At 44.1% G+C, this 20267-nt stretch overlaps 2 protein-coding genes across 2 annotated transcripts; one reads left to right on the top strand and one right to left on the bottom strand.

The window, feature by feature from the left end:
* The first annotated feature begins 9751 nt into the window (after positions 1 to 9751).
* Sfxn1-3 (Sideroflexin-1-3) lies at positions 9752 to 11924 on the top strand. Its single transcript, XM_076774975.1, has 4 exons — positions 9752 to 10222; positions 10376 to 10552; positions 10850 to 11238; positions 11410 to 11924. Exons 1-4 carry the CDS (start codon positions 10038 to 10040, stop codon positions 11652 to 11654), a joined length of 996 nt encoding a protein of 331 aa, XP_076631090.1. The 5' UTR covers positions 9752 to 10037; the 3' UTR covers positions 11655 to 11924.
* Mrpl2 (mitochondrial ribosomal protein L2) lies at positions 11895 to 14087 on the bottom strand. The gene is made up of 2 exons (XM_076774976.1): positions 13836 to 14087; positions 11895 to 12632 (listed from the first exon to the last, which is right to left on the bottom strand). Exons 1-2 carry the CDS (start codon positions 14068 to 14070, stop codon positions 11938 to 11940), a joined length of 930 nt encoding a protein of 309 aa, XP_076631091.1. The 5' UTR covers positions 14071 to 14087; the 3' UTR covers positions 11895 to 11937.
* Positions 14088 to 20267: the final 6180 nt, after the last annotated feature.

Here is a 20267-nt window from a genome sequence, read left to right on the forward strand (position 1 = left end):
TCAACATAAAATTCGAAATAAAATAATATCCCACAAAACGATTCCAGGTTGGTAGTTCTAGAATTACGAATTATCTATACTTTCCTAATATACTTTGTGATTTTACAATTTTACCGTATCCTTATTATTTTGTATTTACTACACAGAATAATATCACTACACTCCATGTAGGGCCTATAAGTTCAAGAGAATAACAACTCATTGATGAAACGAGTCTAATAGATCATGATGCGAACGTTTCATCAGGATTAATCATTTCGACAGTCCCCGCTTACTCGACAATTTTCTAATAGATGATTCGTTTCATATCGATAAATCTGACTTATCATCGAAACGCATAATTCCCTAAAGAGGTCCTATATCAAGGCCAACGCGTCGAAAGTATCATGAAAATAATTTGCATTTACAGCCGCTCTTATTGCCAGATGCATGCAGATCTTTACTGCTCTTTTAATACTTTACGCTTACACGCATTATTTCCGATAACCAAAGAGTAGGTTATCCGAGTAACCTGTTTCGAGTGACCCAACCTATAAAACTATATTTCGTCACAAGTACACGAGATACTAAAATATATTATCTTCTGTATTATTAACCTACAAACTGCGAATTTTCCTTGTTTCTTTGAACTCCTACAAAATGAAATTTCATCGCGTAACAAATCAACCGTTGCGTTTCATTGCGCGAAAGTCTCAAGCACGCAACGATATATAATAGCTAAGTTGAAAGTACGCACGATAAATAACGTTCTTTTGCTAATTCTGACGATTTATCAACGCCATCCAATTCAGGTGTCGCCTAATCCCGCGGTCGCAATAAAATGTCCCTCGGCGCGTACACCATTGTTCCGTATCGAAACTGGAACACTCTTGGTTCGAGAAACGAGCGATAACGGTGCACGTTTCATAATCGTTTTGATAGCTAGGGGACAATCAAGGATTTATCAAGAACGAAGGAACCGCAGCTGTAATTGCAAACGCGTGTCCCCTTTTTGCGACGCGACGTTCAGTTTGTATAAACAATCATTCGCTCCCAGATGTCTGAACCACTCGTCTATTATTTATGCGAAACCTGGTAACCGTTGTCTGGCATTGCGTGTAATCACAACGAAACACTTCTTGTCAGATAATATGCAATGGGATCCAATGGTCACAGTGGCACAAAATCTAAAGAAAAATTCACAGGACTTTTCACTAAAAAATAAAAAAATTTTAAATATCGAAGGCGACCCGTATTTTGCACCAAAGAAAACATGTTTTGACAGTATTTAATATGGCACTTCCTCTTCGATGGAATATCAACTAATTCGTAAAGTAGAATGTAGTCTATAAAAACACCTTCTCGCGACAGAAACGTTATCAGACGTTAGTTTATCGGGAATAACGCTTCCAAAAAATTCTGTTTAAATATGAATTTCACGCGAGTGTCTCACACCGGCTTACCAGCTCGCGTATGATCTAATTAGACCAGTTCGACGCGATCCAGTCGTCATCGTTTGGATCCCAAGGCCTACTTTCAACAAATTAATAATTCCAAGTGCTTGGATAATTATGCTCAATGTGAAATAAAAATGTCTGTCGCCAGAAACGGTCGGCAAATATGCCGGTACGCGTTTCGCGCCGACACCTCTACCACGTGGCGCGTGAGCTAATTGATGGCGCTCGCGCAACCTCCTTCCTGGACCGGTTTGTACCCTTCATCGTCCAATTCCAGGCTCTGTTTCACGATCTTCTGCCAATTTGTAAGTGTCTGCGTCCCAGGTGGTCGAGTCAACAAATCAAACAACGCGTACTTCGATCTTCCGGGGTATAAACACTTTGTATTCGAGCGTTCACTTATAACACATTAAACGCCGATTTTTTTTCACCGATATTAAAATTTATTTAACACCACACCATTTTTTAAGCACGAAGGTGAGACCTCGATAATGCACCCTATAATTATTTTGTGAGCTTTTCCATATTGTATGAACAAAATAATATTTAAAGTTTAGAAGCGTGTGAATGGTGACAGTCGACGCGTTACGTTGGAACAAAAACTGGTTCCATTAGAAGGTCTACTTTCTTGTAAGGTCTGAATCTTTACTTTTCGTTATCAATCTGAACATAATCATTGGCACGGTTTGATTACCGAACAGCAACATTCCCCGATATCTAAGTGATTTCACGATGGCTCTTCGTCGAATAAACTCGATGATTACGATAATATTGATATTGCAAACCTTACGAATCTTATTTTACTTATAATCAAAGTGAATTCCAGATATAGTTTCTCCGGATGAAACACCTAAATTATAAGTGGAACTTTTGCTTCTTCTATTAAATACAGATCACGTTTAATTAATAACACCTTTCTTCAGTGTCGTCACTCGTCATATTCTTCAAAATTATGATATACCTTGAAATATAAAGAATTAAACTTTGCTATTTTACCCAGAAGAAGGCGAAATATCGATAAATAAATTTTCAGTTTCTGAACTGCCCCTAAATCGGAGACTCTACATTTATCTCCTCGCCATTTTGACTTAAATCAATTATTGTTTTACATTCTGAATCTTGTGAGCACGGATTAAAACAGTGATCGACTATGGCCCTAGTATTTATACTAAATTCTACGGACCCTGAAGCGGGCATTCCAAGTATGTCCCAATCGGAAGCTCGTATCTGCGCGCGAATCTGGCACAGATGGCTACTCCTTTTCTTTCCTTCCTCATTCATTTATATCAAAGTTAGAAGTCGCTGAATAAGACCGAGGCATAGCACAGCAAACGACTCAAAACACATACGAGCCTCTACGTACCGCATTTTGATCGGCATACTTCGGCTTATCATCGTGACAGAGACGCTCCCTACTGTCTATAAGTCGTATCGTTTCTTGACTGACTATGCCCGCTTTCTTAAGACGTTCGACGAGTAAATTATTCAACTGTAAAAAGCTCTAAGCGTCACCTGTACGACTCGTAATGCCGTTTACGACCATTATGACTATAACCGACGTTACTTATATGTTCGGTATTCTATATTTTTCACTCGATTTCCATCCTTCTGGCTTTAATGATTCAGAACGAGATACTGTTAGACTTGTTCCTCCATTTTCGATCCTTGCGTCGGTACGCATACTCGATCTTGTCAAAAACGATACTCGTACGTTACCTTTTATTTCCATTTCGTTCGCCCTGCCCTCCATTTCGAATTACCGAGACGAAGCACTCGCGTACAGTTTCTCTTTCAGATATGATCTCTGGGACGCTCCGTGATTGATAACGATCGCTAAGCGTGCCGCTAATCGTTCTCAAGGTCCTGCAATTTTCTGCGAGAAACAAGGTCTCGAATGGTCTCTAAACGGAATGGGCTATGTCGTTGGCATAAACGTGTTAACGACCTTTCACAAAATCGAGCTCAGAATGTTCGCGGAGCATCGTATATTTTTTTCGGCCTCCACCGTTTTGCTTAGACACGGGCACGTCGCGTTCTTTCAAACGTTAAATCAGTTTTCCCTTAGTTTACGATCATCGAGTAATTGAGAGAAATTCGGGTGGAATTTGACCTGGAAAGACACGATTCTCCGTAGCAAAGTCGGGTACAATTTTTTACAAATCTGTGCTGGGAGAATTAGCAAACGGATCTAGGAATTTGAAGATACTTAAAACGATCCTTTTGTTTTATATCCCACCTTGTTAATTTTTTATTTTCGTGGATCCTTATAAATTTTCTTTTCAAAGCGGAAAGTGATCAATTCGAGGCAAAATGACTTCGCACGCTTTTTCTAACTCGCACGAACGCCAGGGATATTCCTCGTCGCGAATTAAACAGAGAGAAGACTTTCTTCTATCGTTTTCCGAAGATCTGGATCCAACGTCTCGAAACTTGTTTCGTGGCATCGGGAACATCAATGATTTTCCTGGAAAGAGAAGATAAAGCAAACTCGACGATTAAAAGACTGGACTATGCGCCTTTCACTCACAGTTACGAGCATCCCCAAAAAGTGCACGCAGAAGCAACTTCAGTCTTTGGCTCGATAAGAACCAGATACTGGCGCCCTGGAGGCGAATCCTCGAACGTAACCTGCTTACCCTGATCATTCGATGACCCACTTCCAGGAGTCATCGGCAGGATATGAATCGATGATCTCGTTGCGACCGATTCCGATCCAGTTTGCTCGGTGCGGGGCCACGTAACGTTCAGAAGTAAACGGACCAGACACACGCGACGAAAAAACCGACGATCGAGCGTTGGATCCAGTTCAGATCGTGTCGTAATCACGCGTGACAAGAAAATTTAGGAGCAGGGGTATCGTTGATCTTTGATCGTCGATCGGAGGAAGCGAAACGAAGAACCAATTAGTGAGACTTCGAAACGCACGAGCACGTTAAGGTAAACGTTTCAATTATCCCTCGATTAGGATTACATCACGATTCTTATACAGGGTGTATAATAGTAACACAACCGGAGAACGCGAAAATAAAATTCGTTCGAATGTTAGAATTTACTTTATAAATACAGTCTGCAGGGACTGCATCTGTACACCTCGTTTCACAAATATTATCAACGAATGTATACACCATATAGAACGTTCCACAACGCCATCTATAGAGTAACTATTATAATTAGACTAAGCGTCTCGTAAATTAGACTCGATAGCGATTTGTGAATGGAAAAAATGGTGACCTTAAAGAGGCGAATCGCCTTATCCGTTTATGTAGATAGCGTCACGTGAAAGTATACAGGGTGTTCGGACACCCCTGGGAAAAATTTTAATGGGGGATTCTAGAGGCCAAAATAAGAAGAAAATCAAGAATACCAATTTGTTCATGAAGGTTTCGTTAAACAGTTATTAATGTTTAAAGTTCCGGCCGTACTGAATTTTTTTCTCGAAAATGCGCAGGATTTCGGGGGTATGTCTCTTCACCAAAAATGATTGGAATTGATCCCCGCAACCAAAAATAATTTTTTCAGAATTAATACAAAAATTTTTTTTTCGTCAAAAAATTTCAGCAGCTACCCCCTGTCGATTTTTCTTAAAAGTTCGTTTTTGATTTTTAATAATTTTGTTTGACGCCCTACAGAAAAGTTGTCTAATACTTTTTCGTAGGTACCCATGAGCTCTACTTCAGAAAAAAGTTTCATTGAAATATATTCATAATTGTAGGAGTTTTGACTGTTTGAAAATTGGACCATTTTTATGGGGTTTTTCTCATTTTGCGGGGACAAGGACCAACTTTTCGAATATTTTTGCGATTTGTCCATATTCTCCATCAAAATACGCGTAGTTTGCTTTTTTAAACATTAAAATCGTCCAATCCGTTCAGAAGTTATGACGTTTTAAAGATTCGCATGAAAATTCAGGCAGACATTTCTGGCCAGAAATTATATTTTCGGTAAGGAATTTTTTTCTCGAAACTGAGTAGGATTTCGGGGGTATGTCTATTGACCAAAAATGCTTGCAATTGACCCCCGCAATCGAAAATAATTTTTCCAAAACGATTTCAAAATTTTTTTTTTCGTCGAAAAATTTCACACCTTCACGAATTTTTTTCTAGAAAATGGTTAAGATTTCGAGGATATGTCTCTTCACCAAAAATGATTGGAATTGACCCCCGCAACCAAAAATAATTTTTCCAGAACGATTTGAAATTTTTGAATTTAATTGTTAATAACTTTTTAACGAAGCCTCCATCAACAAATTGGTATTCTTGATTTTCGTCTTATTTTAGCCTCTAGAATCCTTTATTAAAATTTTTCCCAGGGGTGGCCGAACACCCTGTATATCAGCAACGACCGTGAAGTTCAAAGTGCGACGACCGATTAATGCGAAACAAAGAGCAATCTCGAGTATATTTCCACACGCGTAATTAAATACTGTTGCAATGTATTAATCGAGCATCGTGTAACTTTTTTTTAGAATGTTTACAAAAATATCCCGTGTTCCATTAATTTAACGCCGTTGGCAAAATACATAGACAAAATTTAATGGTAATATTTACAGAGGTTTGGAGAAAATCTATCTCGAAGGCAAAATAAAAACTGAAGTCGAACGACCTGCGCCAGGAACGCTTCGGGGAAAAGTCCAAACAACGGCAGAATTAATGGTCCCCTGACCACCTTAATTTCCATACCCCTGCTTTGCATAATTTGCGAATAATTTTATTGTTTCGCGGACAAGTACTTGAGATGGAACGCGGGCAGCGACTGTTGGCAACAATCAAAGAGAAGGAGACCGGGCCGGGTGATTCGTCGTGTCAGCCGGTGTTTACGGTTCGCCTATCCGAAACCTCGTGGCCTCTATTTTGCGAGAAGACCAAGGATGTTTTCTGGTTCTCTCGGTATGCAATTACCGATGTTAGATTCGCTGGAACGCCACTGCACAGAGCGGAATCCGCTGGAATCGATTCCGGTGAAAGTATCGGACTCGCTTAAACGCGTTTGTCAGCACATCAATTACTCTTCCATCCTCTGACGAGCTGAATTATACAGTCCAGCGGATTCTGTTATCGCGTCAATAACCGGCGACGTCGGAATTATGCCACTAGGTGAAGCATAAAGACCGCACCCTCCTGAAAAATACTGTTCTCGAACGCCGAAGGACCTTAGCCCTGGACTAGTTAGAAAACTTCATCCTAACAGTACTCACATTTCCTTATAAAACGCGGAGAAATGTACAATTTTAAACATTAATGATGATTTTTTAAATATACGCATGAAATGTCAGGGAAACCTTCTTGTCCTGGTCAGACATTAGATTTTCGATAATGAATTTTTTTCTCGAAACTGCGTAGGATTTCAGGGGTACGTGTATTCACCAAAAGTGATTGTGATTGACCCCCACAACCAAACATAATTTTTCCAGAATGATTTGAAACTTTTCAATTTCATCGAAAAATTTGTCCACCTACTCGAATTTTTTTCTCGAAAATGGTTAGGATTTCGAGGGTATGTGTATTCACCAAAGATGATTGTAATTGACCCCTGTAACCGAAAATACTTTTTTCAGAACGATTTGAAATTTTTGTTTTCGCCGAAAAACTTAGGCCCTACCCTATCGATTTTTCTTTAAAATTTATATATGATTTTTAATAAATTTGTTTGACACTTTAAGGAAATGTTGTTTAATACTTTTTTATAGATATCCATAAGCTCTACAGATTATCCATATTTATGATATTCATGACGCTAAAATCACTTAATTTTCAGATCGAGATGGCAGTCAGATTGGGCCATGAAAGTCCATAAGGTGTAAGGTCTATTCGTATAACTCGTCTGTGAGAATACGATAATGACTCGACCGATTAATTACCAATGGAGCACGCGGTAAACAACGCGTAGCCGTGTAACCTCGTCGAATTAGCATACTTTCGTGAACGATAAGCGCTAACGTAGTTCGCGATCACCCAGTAATGGCGAAAACTGGAATCGCGCGCGCGTCGTGCCTTTCGTTTTCGGTTTCAGTTGCATATGCGAACACCCGTCGCGCAAGTGGGACACCGTATGAGGACTTGCACGACACACCGAGCGAAATAGATAAACGTCTGGCGAAGAGATACGTCTTGATTCAAAATGTCGACCGGTTAAGGAAAACTCGAGCGTTCAAACTGACTCTATATTTGGCGTGAAATCAAATGGCCGATCAAAGTCGCTGGCCCCCTACCCACCCGCTACGCAGTCGTTTACACGTTTGTTTTACGTCGATGTGGTAAGAGCTTCTTGGTCAAACGACTTTGAGTTATTGCATCGATGGTATAACATGCTTGTTAAATAGCATTTACGTGGCGTGTAACATCGGTACTTGCATCGCACTATATATTATAGTACGCAGCCTGAGAAAATTCTCATTTAAAAAAGAATAAAAGTTTTAATTACAAACTTAAATTATTATACGCGGATCTTCTTGATAACCTATTAATCGAATAAAAATATTGCTCATCTCTGCTACATAGTCTTTTTTATTACAAGAGTATAAGAAAAAAGGATATTATATATTTATGGCATAAAGATAAAGTACAGTTATTAACCTAACTTCTGCGTAATGAGGATAGGTCTCCACTAGTCCCCTGAGAGACCGACTGATTTGATTGAGATTACAGATTCAAACTTGTCGCGCTTGAAACGCAGATAAGCCTCGCCTCGATCATTTGCATATATTGTGCATATAGTATCACTGGGATCTCGCGTTGTAGACACGATTAACTAATGATGTGCAAATATAATCTTTTTACCTGACTCGGGAAGATGTACAAGAGAAGAAAGAGTAACGCAATTACCAATACTCTACGCTGGGAAACTTAATAAATTTTAAATCGAGAAACAAGACTTCGAATAGTTGCCGTTAACCCGACAAAACATTTCTTTGGGAGTTTCGTTTCGTTGACTCTTTTTCTCGCTGCCATAAATTTCTAGTCTCACTCGTGCAGATAACTCAACACAATATTCCCTCCCATGATCTCGCTTGTCAATATATCATATTTTACTGTCAGGCGTGAAGAACTGATCCTAAGTATAAATTAAATCGAAAGAAAATGGGACCAGCTGCGTATTGATTTCCAGTCGCATCGGTATGCAGTTAATATTAATTCCTATCATTATTCTACCAATTGGCGTACCATGACCAAGCAAAACAGATTATAGGTCAAAAAATTAATACCCCCAATCGCACCAAAGGGATGGTAAAGAAATACAAAACTAATAAAATCTTATCGCTCTTAAATAAAATGGCGCGGATGCCTCTGATCTAGGCTTCCGATCCATAAATTGGGATTATGTAAATCGGGCTGAAAAATCAAGCAGAATCGAGCGTCAGAGTAAGGACCAAAAAAAAAAGAAGAAAAATGCTAGAAGCGAGATCGTTGAGACGAGTTGGAGCAGAAAGTGGAAGCTGAGAAACGGTTAAGTAGAACTGAAATAATTCGTGGCAATGATTAAATTAGATACTTTGAATCGGATTGCTTCCCGTAAGTACTCATCGGTGACCATTATCACTCCAAACTGGACCGACGCGTCCAGCGACCGTTTAGAAAGTTCGACGTTTAATTGCAATACAGTCACTGAACTTCGCAATCGAAAATGACCTTGTTAACGCACAAACCAGCCTGTAACAAGGTCAAATCCGCGTTAATGTTGCGATGCCTGTAACAGCGACCGACGTTGTCCGTCAACTGCAATCGGAGTTCTCGAATTAGCATATCGACGCAGTCGTTGTGCGACAACGCGGTTCAAAGGTTCGACGAGGTGCGGTGTGCTTTCTCTATCGCTATTTCTCTTCACTCTTTTATTCATTAGACACCGTTCGTGACTTAAGCGCCGAATATTTTCATTGTTAAGGAATCTAGCTTATCGAACAATGCTACAAGTTGTAATCATATTTCGGTATCCGAGACTACAGTGTCTCCATCTCGTGGAGTGTCGTCACAGCATCCGGGGGTTGAAGCAGCTACCCTTTCATCGCCACGATCGATAGCTTCAGGTTTCGGATTATCGAGGAGAATCTGCAAAATCTCCAAAGATAAATTTTTCCAAATAACCCTTCGTCGACTTCCTTACTGTTCCTCCTGTTTCTGCACCCCAAGGTGCCTCTAAAAACTCCATTTTTCGTTTCAGATTCGAGAGAAACGTGCCACCATCTTTCGGTGACCAAAACAAACGCAGATAAGTTGGGCGGTGGTTGCGCGCGCGCGAGCTTTTCATCGATAACCAAACGCAGGGGATGAGCCGAAGGGAAGAGGGAAGCGCGTGCAGCGCGATGGATCGAAAAGCCGCGAGGGGCGAGGGAAACGACGGAGCCGTGACGACTAGAACGTATCGGTCAGTGTCGCGGAATACAGTATCGTTCAGTAGCATTCGTATCCGGCTGGTTAGGATCACGCAGAGACAGGAATCATCCACGGACTCGAGCGAAAGGACGACGCCTGACGAGGCACCGTCGAGGCTCTAGGAAACCGGTAGCAACGTGTGGTGGGGCGGAGATAGTGGTAGGGTCGGTGACGGGCAGGTGTGCATCGGTGGTAGGAGAGAGAACGGGTTACGTGATCGGAAAGGATCTGCAAGATGTCGAGTAGCAAGGATGTTAACAATCGGTGGGATACCCGGAGAATCGACATCGAGAAGCCCTATTGGGATCAGAGCACTTACAAGGGAAGGGCGCTGCACTTCCTTGCCGTCACGAAACCTACGAATCTCTTCGCTAGCAGCCAGAACCTCGAACATGCCCGAGACGTTGTCAGTAAATACAGGTATTTACAACCGATTAGCATATTTTGCTTCCTCCAACGCGTTGACTGTCCAACGCTAAATTCCCGCATCGTCGAGCGGCAATCAACGCGTTAACGACTGGCCCCATTCATCTAGTCGTTGGTTTATCGCTCAGACTTCCGATATTAACGCAGGAAAGGAAGTACCCTGGAACAACTGGGCGTCACGGAGAAAGAGCTGTGGAACTGCAAATACCTGTACGACAGCGCTTTCCACCCCGACACAGGTGAAAAAATGTTACTGATAGGACGCATGAGCGCCCAGGTGCCAATGAACATGATGATAACCGGCTGCATGTTGACGTTCTACAAGTACGTATTTCTCTCGTTAGACTGTACTCGATCGATGGAACCTTATCTCGCGACGACCTTGCAGACAGCTGATACCAAGCTAAACGAGACCTTTGCACCCCGTCCAATCCCAAAACTAGCTCAAGCGCGTGAATAATTAAGCAACAGACTAACGATCAACGGTCGCGTTTACTGACGAGCAGATAAAGTCTGGGAGCGGCGTATTATCGCGAGACGCGTTCCAAGGTCGTACAGAGACCACTGACATAATTGTTATTCGCGGAAGCGCGAGGAATCTAACAGAAACTTATTCTTCAGGACAACGGCGCACGTGATAACCTGGCAGTGGGTTAACCAGTCGTTCAACGCGCTGGTCAATTACACGAATCGCAGCGGTTCGAGCCCGATACCGACGGACACGATCCTGAAGAGCTATGGAATTGCAACGTGCGGCGCGGTGATGACCGCCCTGAGTTTGAATCGACTCTTTCGAAACGCGCCGCCATTGGTGGGTAGACTGGTACCATTGGCGGCGGTGGCTGCTGCCAATTGCGTCAACATACCCTTCATGCGGATGTCCGAGCTGGTGAATGGTATCGAATTGCAGACCGAGGAGGGCACGAAGGTTGGCAACAGCAAATACGCCGCTAAAAGAGCTATCACTGCCGTGACCCTCTCGCGTATTCTTATGGCTTCGCCGAGCATGAGTAAGCGGCCACGTTTTCAATTCTAGTACCACTTTCCACGCGTTGGACTCCTTAACACTACAATTTATAGGCTAGCAGGTCAAAATAAGTTACGAGCAGTTCCAACGCGCGTGAAGCATCCCTATAGTAAACCAACAGATTAATTTTCATCGCATTCTATGTTCGTTACAGTACTGGCGCCCGTCGCGATGAACTTTATGGAACGACGAAAAATGTTGACCAAGGCTAGATGGGCGACCGTGCCAATACAAGTCATGATTTGCGGAGTGTGCCTAACTTTCGCTACCCCCCTTTGCTGCGCCCTGTTCGTGCAACGCGTACCGATCGACGTGAACGAACTGGAACCGGAAGTACTGGAGCAAATACGCTCCACTCATCCTAACGTGCAGACGGTGTACTACAACAAAGGTCTTTGAACGGCTTTGAAGACCGAGACTATTACGAGGAAATGCATAAACGAGGAATCGCGAGTCTGAGAAGCGATACGCCAACGTTTAGAATCGCGCGCGACTTTTTCGACGGAACAACCGGCGTTCGGCCATCGTGTACCAGAAACTCTAAGAACATATCTACGTGTTTTATCCGTTGAAGGCAAGCTGTATGGATGGATCCCGAGAACCGATTATCGTCTGAGAATAAGTAACGAAGACAATAAATATAGTTCAATAAAGGAATCGTTTATTCTATGCATACTGATACTTATTGCTCGACCGTGTTGAGCCTTCTAAGATTAAAAGAAAGTACTTCCTCTTCGACTATGTTACCGTGCATATCGAACTTTCGTACGGGAGGCAAAGGTTTGATCTTCCGACCGTGTTTACCGGTTTTCCTCTGCCAGAGACCGCTCCTCGGCCGATTACCGAGCTCTCGATTTTTCTGCGCACTGCCAATAGGCGTCGATCCGTGCATGACGTTCGACAGCCTACCGACCGTCGCCATACAAGTTTGGTGCAAACTGAACTCCTTCTTGCTCGGCATTTTTACAATAACACGATCTCCATCCTCTCTCATTATCGTTCCGAAACCTCCAGCAGCGTGAACGAGAAAACCTCCTAGACCTGGATATTTCTCTATGCAGTTCACCATCGTCCCAAAAGGCAATGCTCCCAAAGGATAAGCGTCTCCTTCCACAACACAGACACGGTTGCGTGGAATACCCTTATGCGTTTTGATTATATCGCCCACTTTCATATTCTCCGTAGCAAGAATGTACCTTAATTCGCGACCGCCGCCAATTAAAGCAACGAAGCTCGTCCTGCATCCATCTTTGAATATTTCCAGCACTCTATCCTCTCTTGGCTTTTCCTTCAAGTCCGTGGGTCCATCCCTGATCCAGTGGATCCAATGGTATTTGTGTTTAATACCACCACCGATACCTTTTGCTATTACTCTTCCTGTTTTAACGATAAAATACATTTATGTTCTCATTATCCTACTTTCTATAAACCTACGATATATTTACTAATTTTCGACAAACCAGTGACGTGGCGTCGATCATAAAGGAATTTGGTAAAAAAACTTTTCAAATGCATAAACATTCTCGTTTACGAATGATGGCTGCAAACATTGAACTTATTTTTACCAATATTTTATTAACTAAAGAAACGTATTTCCATCAATCAAAATATTTAACCTGTTAACCAGGTTGAGTTTCCCAACCAGAAATACTCAGTATACGAAATAAATACAGAGTTAACTCGTCTTATCTATGATAAAATTATTTATGTGAAAAAATATTGTTTCTTCTTGAAAATCAGTCACTGAATATGGATACCAGCATGATAATTATTTGTAAGTCATACAAGAGCTGTTCTATTACTTTATAACCAGTGCTGTTAAGCAACTGTTAAATTAATTATTATAGCATGAATACATAAGCATAAGCTAAAGACAAACAAAGAATAAAAAATACAATGCCTTCATAGTGGAAATAAAACACATATGATACCGTCAAATATTCTGTGCCTCATATTTGAACAAAGATCTCACGCATTCTTCTAGTCTAAAGAAATTTCCTAAGAATTTTCACAAACTTTATTACTAGAAACTATACAATAGGCACAGTAACCCCAATTTAGCAGATAACTTTACCCATTGAGATTTTTATTTATTTTGCCTTTGAATCTTTACTTCTGTAGAAATAAATACATGATACATGATCTGTAACAGATGATCCACATAATTAATAAGACCGAGTTAGAAATTGACACGAAAAATTGGTAAAGTTTCCTGTCGAAGATAAGAACTCTCTGTACAAATATAATGTTTAAATTCTCGATGACGAAGTAACTCGCCTTACTTAGAGTATCTTCGAACTACGAATGAACTCATCTTACCTCAGTTAACAGGTTAAGAAGTAATCATGATTTCTACGATTAAGATAATTCTCCAACATTATTAATTTATATCGATGCAATATGCCAACCACGAAAAGACTTATTTATCGACTAGTGGCGCTGCTATCGAGAGATGAGTCGATTGTACACATTTTAAGAGCTAACTTCGAATTATTAAATTACTACTCAAAATTAATATCAGCCAGCTCTATTTTTCAATAATAATGGTCGCGAATCGATAAACTTTAATTCAATACGCACCTGAGACAGGATCTCTGCCTCCTAAATTTGTAACCTCCAAAGGCTCGACGGTGTACTCGTCTTTAAAATGAACAATTCTCCGAAAACTCTTCCCATTAACTCCTGGCTTTGGAAGTTTCAAAAGATTCCATTGGTTCCTTCTTTGTTGCGCTTGACACGTCACCGGTGCGTTTAAAATACCATAATCGACTATTTGTTTCACAAAAACACGACGGAATAACGCCACAGCAGACATCTTGATTCGACACGACTGTGCTGCCGTCTGATATCGCGTTCTGCTTCGTTTCGACGCGGAATGACCTACCGTTGAAAACATGTTTCGATCAAACTGCCGTACACAGATGTCGCTGAACATGTTCCTAACGAATTGCGTGTTCGGTTTACTTTTTATCAATGTCAAATAAAGCGCAGTTTTTCGTTATCGTGACTGTGTTGTTAAGTGTTTCGAAAGACATCGTTAAGGTTCCCTGGAATTTCCTCGTTCAAGAGAATAAAATTCCACGACGATGTTCGAATTTCAAACGCCTGGATCCGGTCAAAGGAAACATAATCGATCGACGTTCGAGGGAGATGTTCGTCGGTGGTGTGTTGGTCGAGTACATCACTGAGTCCATTATATTTGTACGAAAGATAAAACACCGTTATCGGAAATCAATAAATTATTTTCCGTGCTGACGAGCAATGCACCGTCGTTTCACGCTAAATTTTCGTCGGCGCATAAATATAAAATGCATTATCACGCACTGGCGTCAAATCTCCCCTACACGGATGTGAAAAATGCGTGGCGAGCCGTTGAACATAGCGCGCGCGCATCCGGTTTTATAATCTCTTGGAAATCATTCGAAATATTCGAAATTCAAACAAACAATTGATTCAAAATCTTTTTTTAATAACACTTGTCGAGACAGAAGTAAAATCAGAGAGATTTTGTAAACTATTTCGTTCCTAGGCTGACAAGAAGAGATTATACTTCTAGGGTCACCGATTTTGTTCAAACACATACATATGCAAGGTTTTTTGCATATCCAAAGTCAAATTAAAGATTGACGAATAAAAAGCACTTGGATCTTGAAGTTCCAAGCCAAGATGTATTTCACGACAAGTCTTATCAACGCATGTCCATCGATTCAGACACATAGGTTCGCCCTCGAAAGCCTCGATAAATATTTTTGTTACGCCCTGTACAAGGCCATAAGTGGAAGCATAACAGCGTTATCTGCTCATCCGCTTACCTCCAGGGTTCGCAAAATTATTGTTTGAATCGACGCGCACCAAAGTTCCCGTTTCTTACGTTTCCTTCGCCTAATGGTATCCCTATTCAAACTGTTTAAAATAATAACACGGCCTTCGAAACGCTGAAATCGCTCGCGACAGGAAGAAGCGAGTACGGGAATACGTGACGAGGGAGATGCCCGTCGAGCGCGAAAGAGACGCAGCAACGGGGGCGGGGGTGAACGCGGAGGTAGGGGGGGATCGCGTGAGGGGAGGGAACGCTTAATTGGCCTGGGGTAATTATTTTATTAAGTGAGAAGATGGCGGATGGAATGCTAAGAGAGAGCATGCTGGTGCGGTCTGGCGGGTAGGCTGGCGGTTGGGGCGGCCGGGGGCGGGGGTCGCGGAGGGAGGGGCGTGCAGTGGCGGCGGCAGGTGACGGTGTGGAGAGCGTTTAAAATACCTACGTACCGCGAACGTGAATGCCCGACGTAGAGCCAGCTTCTGGCGTGTGTGTGGGTGCGTGTGTGTATTCGTGTCGCTCGCGTGCACGCGTGATTCCCTCTCATCGTCGCGCGCGTCCTACACAGAGGGTTCTCCACGAGAGATAGAGAAAGAAGCTAGGGGGTGGGTGGGGGGCAGCTTGCGCGCGCGTTCAACGTTTCTCTGTTGGTCGCGAAGGAGGAACATCTATTACCCGGTACATAGGCCAGCGGGAGAGGGGTAGAATCGTCGAGGGAGGGGTGCGGGCAAGAGTAGTCGAGCGGCAAATTGTCCGCCATCTTACCCACCTTATACCTTATCTCACACCCTCACCGTAACCACCCTTATCCCCCTACCTCCGTGGTCTCCTCCTCCAGCCGGTTCTTCTCATCCTACACACCGCTCCCCCTGCTCTCTCGCCTCTTCCCCCTCCCCCCCGAGCGTCACTCGGCCCCACTGAAACCTCCACCTAGCTCGCTTTCTCCGACGTTCCCCATCCTTGCGCTGCCGCCTCGAAAGCTTTAGATTACCTACCCCTTATAAGCGCTCGTGTTGCCCATTTATTACCACGACTCTCGCGACTGCTACGAGACCGAGACCACCACCTCCTTGCTACCCTTCTTTTTCCTTTCCTTTCTGCCAGGCTCGTTCGTTCCTTCGTCGTTCGCGCCCGCCTTCCCCATACCACTATCTCTTTACTCCTACACCTCCGGGTTGTTCGTTTATTTCTTCCTTTCTTACGTCACGCCATGGTTCTCGTTACACTTAACGCTCCCTGCGTTATATACGTACGTATGTACGCGGAAAAGAACTCGAATAACACGATTAGTCGAATTTGCAGGAAATGGCCTGCACGTCGGCGCCGTATCCGCGGCGCTCGCTACGGGAGACGTGCCAGATATTTAAGTTTGACGCTCGGATTTCGCGGCGAATGGTCCAAAGATCCCGGTTATTCCCTTCTTTTTATTTTTATTTCGCGTTTACGGCGAGAGACCGAGACATCGGAGGTGTTGTAAGCGAAGCGTACCCAGGCGGGAATATTACGGTCAAAAGGGATCCTCGTTCTCCGCCCGCCCTGAGATGAAAGTTTCCGTTTGTCAGGGATACTTCTCAATATTGGCGCGGAAGAGCCCGGAGGCGAATGAAAAGTAGGAGAAAAAAGAAGGACGAGAGCGATGGTCTCGGTCGATGAAACGTTTCCGCGGGGACTAGTTGCGGATGAACTACGCGTTCAGAAAGAAAAAAGGCTGACGGTGAAAGCGAGCGGTAGACAAAGAGAGACAAGAAGCGACGAGAAATAAAAAGTAAAACGCTTCGGAAAAAGGAAGAGAGGAACGACCGGGAACCGGAGAGGCACAGAGAGATGGGGGGGGGGGGGGGGGGGGGTTGAAAAGTGCGACGCGGGGGATGGCATTTCGCATCGTAAAGTTTCGCGAGCGACCGCGGAACGAGAGACGGGGGCGGAAGGAGCCGATAGAGCGTAGAGACGCCAGGCTAGACGAGAAAGAGGCGATACGGAAACGGGCACGATAAAGAGAGAAGCTCCGTTGACGGCTGGTTGCCTCGGACCTGTTCTCATTCGTTTCCTCTCAATTCGCCTAACGTAGAAGAGCCGCCTCGTAGGACCTAGGAGACGCGCAGCAAGAGAGAGGATCGGAGTTTGATCGAGGGATGAGCGCGGAGGGTGCAACAGGGGCAGAGGACGAGACAGCGGGAAACCAGGAACAGAGACGGTAACGGCTTGGAGAAAGAAAGACAGACAGCGGGGAGAGAACACCAGGATGAGAGGATTGCCACGAGGAGGTGAGGAGTCAGGAGGATGCGGTCGAAGGAGGGTGCAAATAATAACAATAATCATATTTCCCGGCAACATGGCCGCTGAAAGAGGGTGGCCGCGCAGCCTCGGCCGCGTAGGAGGGAAACGAGGTAGGGGTGAGGCAGCCAGGCAGCCAGGGAGGGTTATCATAATATTACAAACCACCGCCGCAGGGATGTATCTATACAATCCCTCGCCCCCGTCGTCCCTCACTTTCCTCTTCCCTTGCGCCATATCTTGCATCGTCCTCATCCTCCTGGATCACGCTGTTCCACTCGGCCTCACGGAGATTCACCTACCTAAGTCCCCGTGCGCGATTCGCGCGAATCGTCGCATCCGACAATTGTCGCGTTATACACCCTCGCGCCCCCCTGACGACTGTATCAGCTCGTTCTCCGCACCCAAACCCCCCTGTCTCGGGGCTGCGTCGTTCTCTGAATACGATCCCCGTAGAAAATGTACATCCGCGACACGATCAGGCTTTAGTTTCCACGCCCAGCGATGGTTCTCGTTCGCCCGTAGATATTCGCTCGACGAAACATGTCCGCAGCCACCCACCCTTCGACGCCCCTGCATCCACCTTCCGCCTCCGTCATCCGTGGGATGGTTTTTTTCACGCGAACAGCTCGAGAAAAATAATTATCTATAAATCCGACGCGACGAATTCAATGCTTTTCCAGCCTGGCGTCGCGTTTTTCATACGCCCGGCGGAGCCATTGTCCGCCATCGCGGTCCCGCAGCGTCGATTGTCTTCGATCGGAGAACAGAATTAGCAATTTCTCAACTGGTCTGCGGAGCTGGATTTTAAACATTCCGCCGCCACACCATTTTTTTTATCCAACCACGAAACTTTTTCACGACCGTCCACCGCCATGGGCGAAGTTCGAATGTAAAAGTTTCGCCCGTCTGCGCGCGTCTCTGTTTTTAAACATTCATTCGTAACGGGCGTGCTGATGAAGTTACGTTTCGAGGGACCCCACAACCCGGAGGATCGTTCTGGTCTCCACGGATCGTTGAACCGCGAATTCGTTGATCCGTCAACGTTGTAGGAACCGCAAATGGAACAATTAATTTGTCGACTGTTATCGAATATGACGGACAAGTATCGCTGTTGTTAAAAATTCCAACGATTTTTTGCGTTTCTCGATATTGCAAAAGGCTTAAATTCTCCCATTAGTACATTTAAACTCATTCAAACACTCTTGGTTCTGTAATCGAAAATTTTGAAGGTTCCTTCACCATTTGGATACATAGAATGTAGTCGACTATTACAATTTAACATCTGGCAAAAGTTCTTACTATTCAAAATAAACTTGGACGTTTGTCCATTTACTAGTTACTTAACACGCTGCTTGTCATATGATTCATAGTTTTGGACGCTTTTGACTCAGGAATCCACTAAATACAGAATAAACGTCGCCCGTATCTATAATTTAAGAGCATCTTGAAACTAAAAAGTGACAATGATGTACAATACTTGAAAAAAGATTCTAAAATACAGTTTTATCACTTCGAATCAAGACTCCCCGAGTCGCCCTGTTCGAAAAATTCGATTTTCTATCAAAGCACAAATTCCACCGTTCATCGATGGTTGTACCCGGTGGTATCGATCGCTCGACCGATAAATCGTCGCGCCTGCGGTCTCAATTGAACTTAGAAGCCAGTCGTAATCGTCAAAGGACAACACAAATATCTTGGAAGACGAGAGAGGCTGCGGTAGACAGTCTGTCTGCGGAAGAGCCGGTATAGTTAATTTCATCCAGATGTTAGGGAACCTTCGAACGGTTCGTTGACTTTTCCGCCACGACGGATCGTCATCGCGCCCCTTTTAATGGCTTCCTAGATGTCCTTGTCGACAAAGTCGAGGATTCGTTCGCGCGAACGCGAACAAAATGCCGGGCGGTGTAAGCTCGCCCGTGTCTCCTGCAGGATTATTTTGTTCGTCGCAGCGAGGAGGCGAGCGAGCGGGCGCGCGCGCACAGCCAGATGCACGAACTTCCGAGCGGAAAACTGGGTGTTACGAAGTAATTTTGCCTCTGTGCGAGCCTCTGTGCGATACGGGCGCTCATTCAGCGATAATTATGTCATTTACTGGCCGCGGCGTCGCTCAACTGCGCCGCGTTACGGGAATTACGAGTCTCGCGTGCGGCAATATTATTCTAATTACGAAGCTCGCCGTTTCAAATTGCGAAAGTAACGTTCTATTTATGTTACCGTCGCGCTGCAGTCGTGGCCCGCAATGGGAATCCGTAAATCGGCTGAAATGTCGGGAAAATTCACGCGAAAACCTGCCTGTGAGCTGCCGTCTCGATCCTTGACACTCTTAACGAGAAACGTTCCTGCTTTCCCTATCGATCCTCTAACTTTCGATTGTGCGATTCCCACTGTACAAACGATCCTCCTACAACACGGATTTCGTGTAGTAACGCTGCACCAAATCACGGTGTTCGACACGTATTTATGGATCGCGTTGTTAAAGAATGACCCATCAATTTTCATTAAACGAGTAACGAATAAAAATCTCGCCCGTTTCCGGCTAATTAACCAGAAACGATACGTCAACCGCGTCACGTGTTAACTCTCCGCGCCTCGCTCCCCTCCTTTGCTAATAGATAATTAATCTAGGAAGCGAGGACGCGCACGTTAAGCGTCCACTCGAGCCTATCCGATTATCGAATGCATTAAAGTCGACGCATCCAGCTCCGAGGACGCTTAACTTCACGTTAAGAAGATTAAGGGGGTGTCTCGCGGAACGCAGCGGCGTCCAAGCGGAACGGGGACGGCGAATCGGAAGTCGTGCACACGTAAAATTGCTAAGAGCCGTCTGGGGCTGGCTGCGGAGGATCGCGCGACCGGTCGAAGACGAAGAAAAGAGATCCAGGCTCGGGGTGTATAGATTCCGAAAGCGGTAGTACCGCGAG

The sequence above is a fragment of the Colletes latitarsis genome, chromosome 10 (genome assembly GCF_051014445.1).
Source record: "Colletes latitarsis isolate SP2378_abdomen chromosome 10, iyColLati1, whole genome shotgun sequence".
NCBI lineage: Eukaryota > Metazoa > Arthropoda > Insecta > Hymenoptera > Colletidae > Colletes > Colletes latitarsis.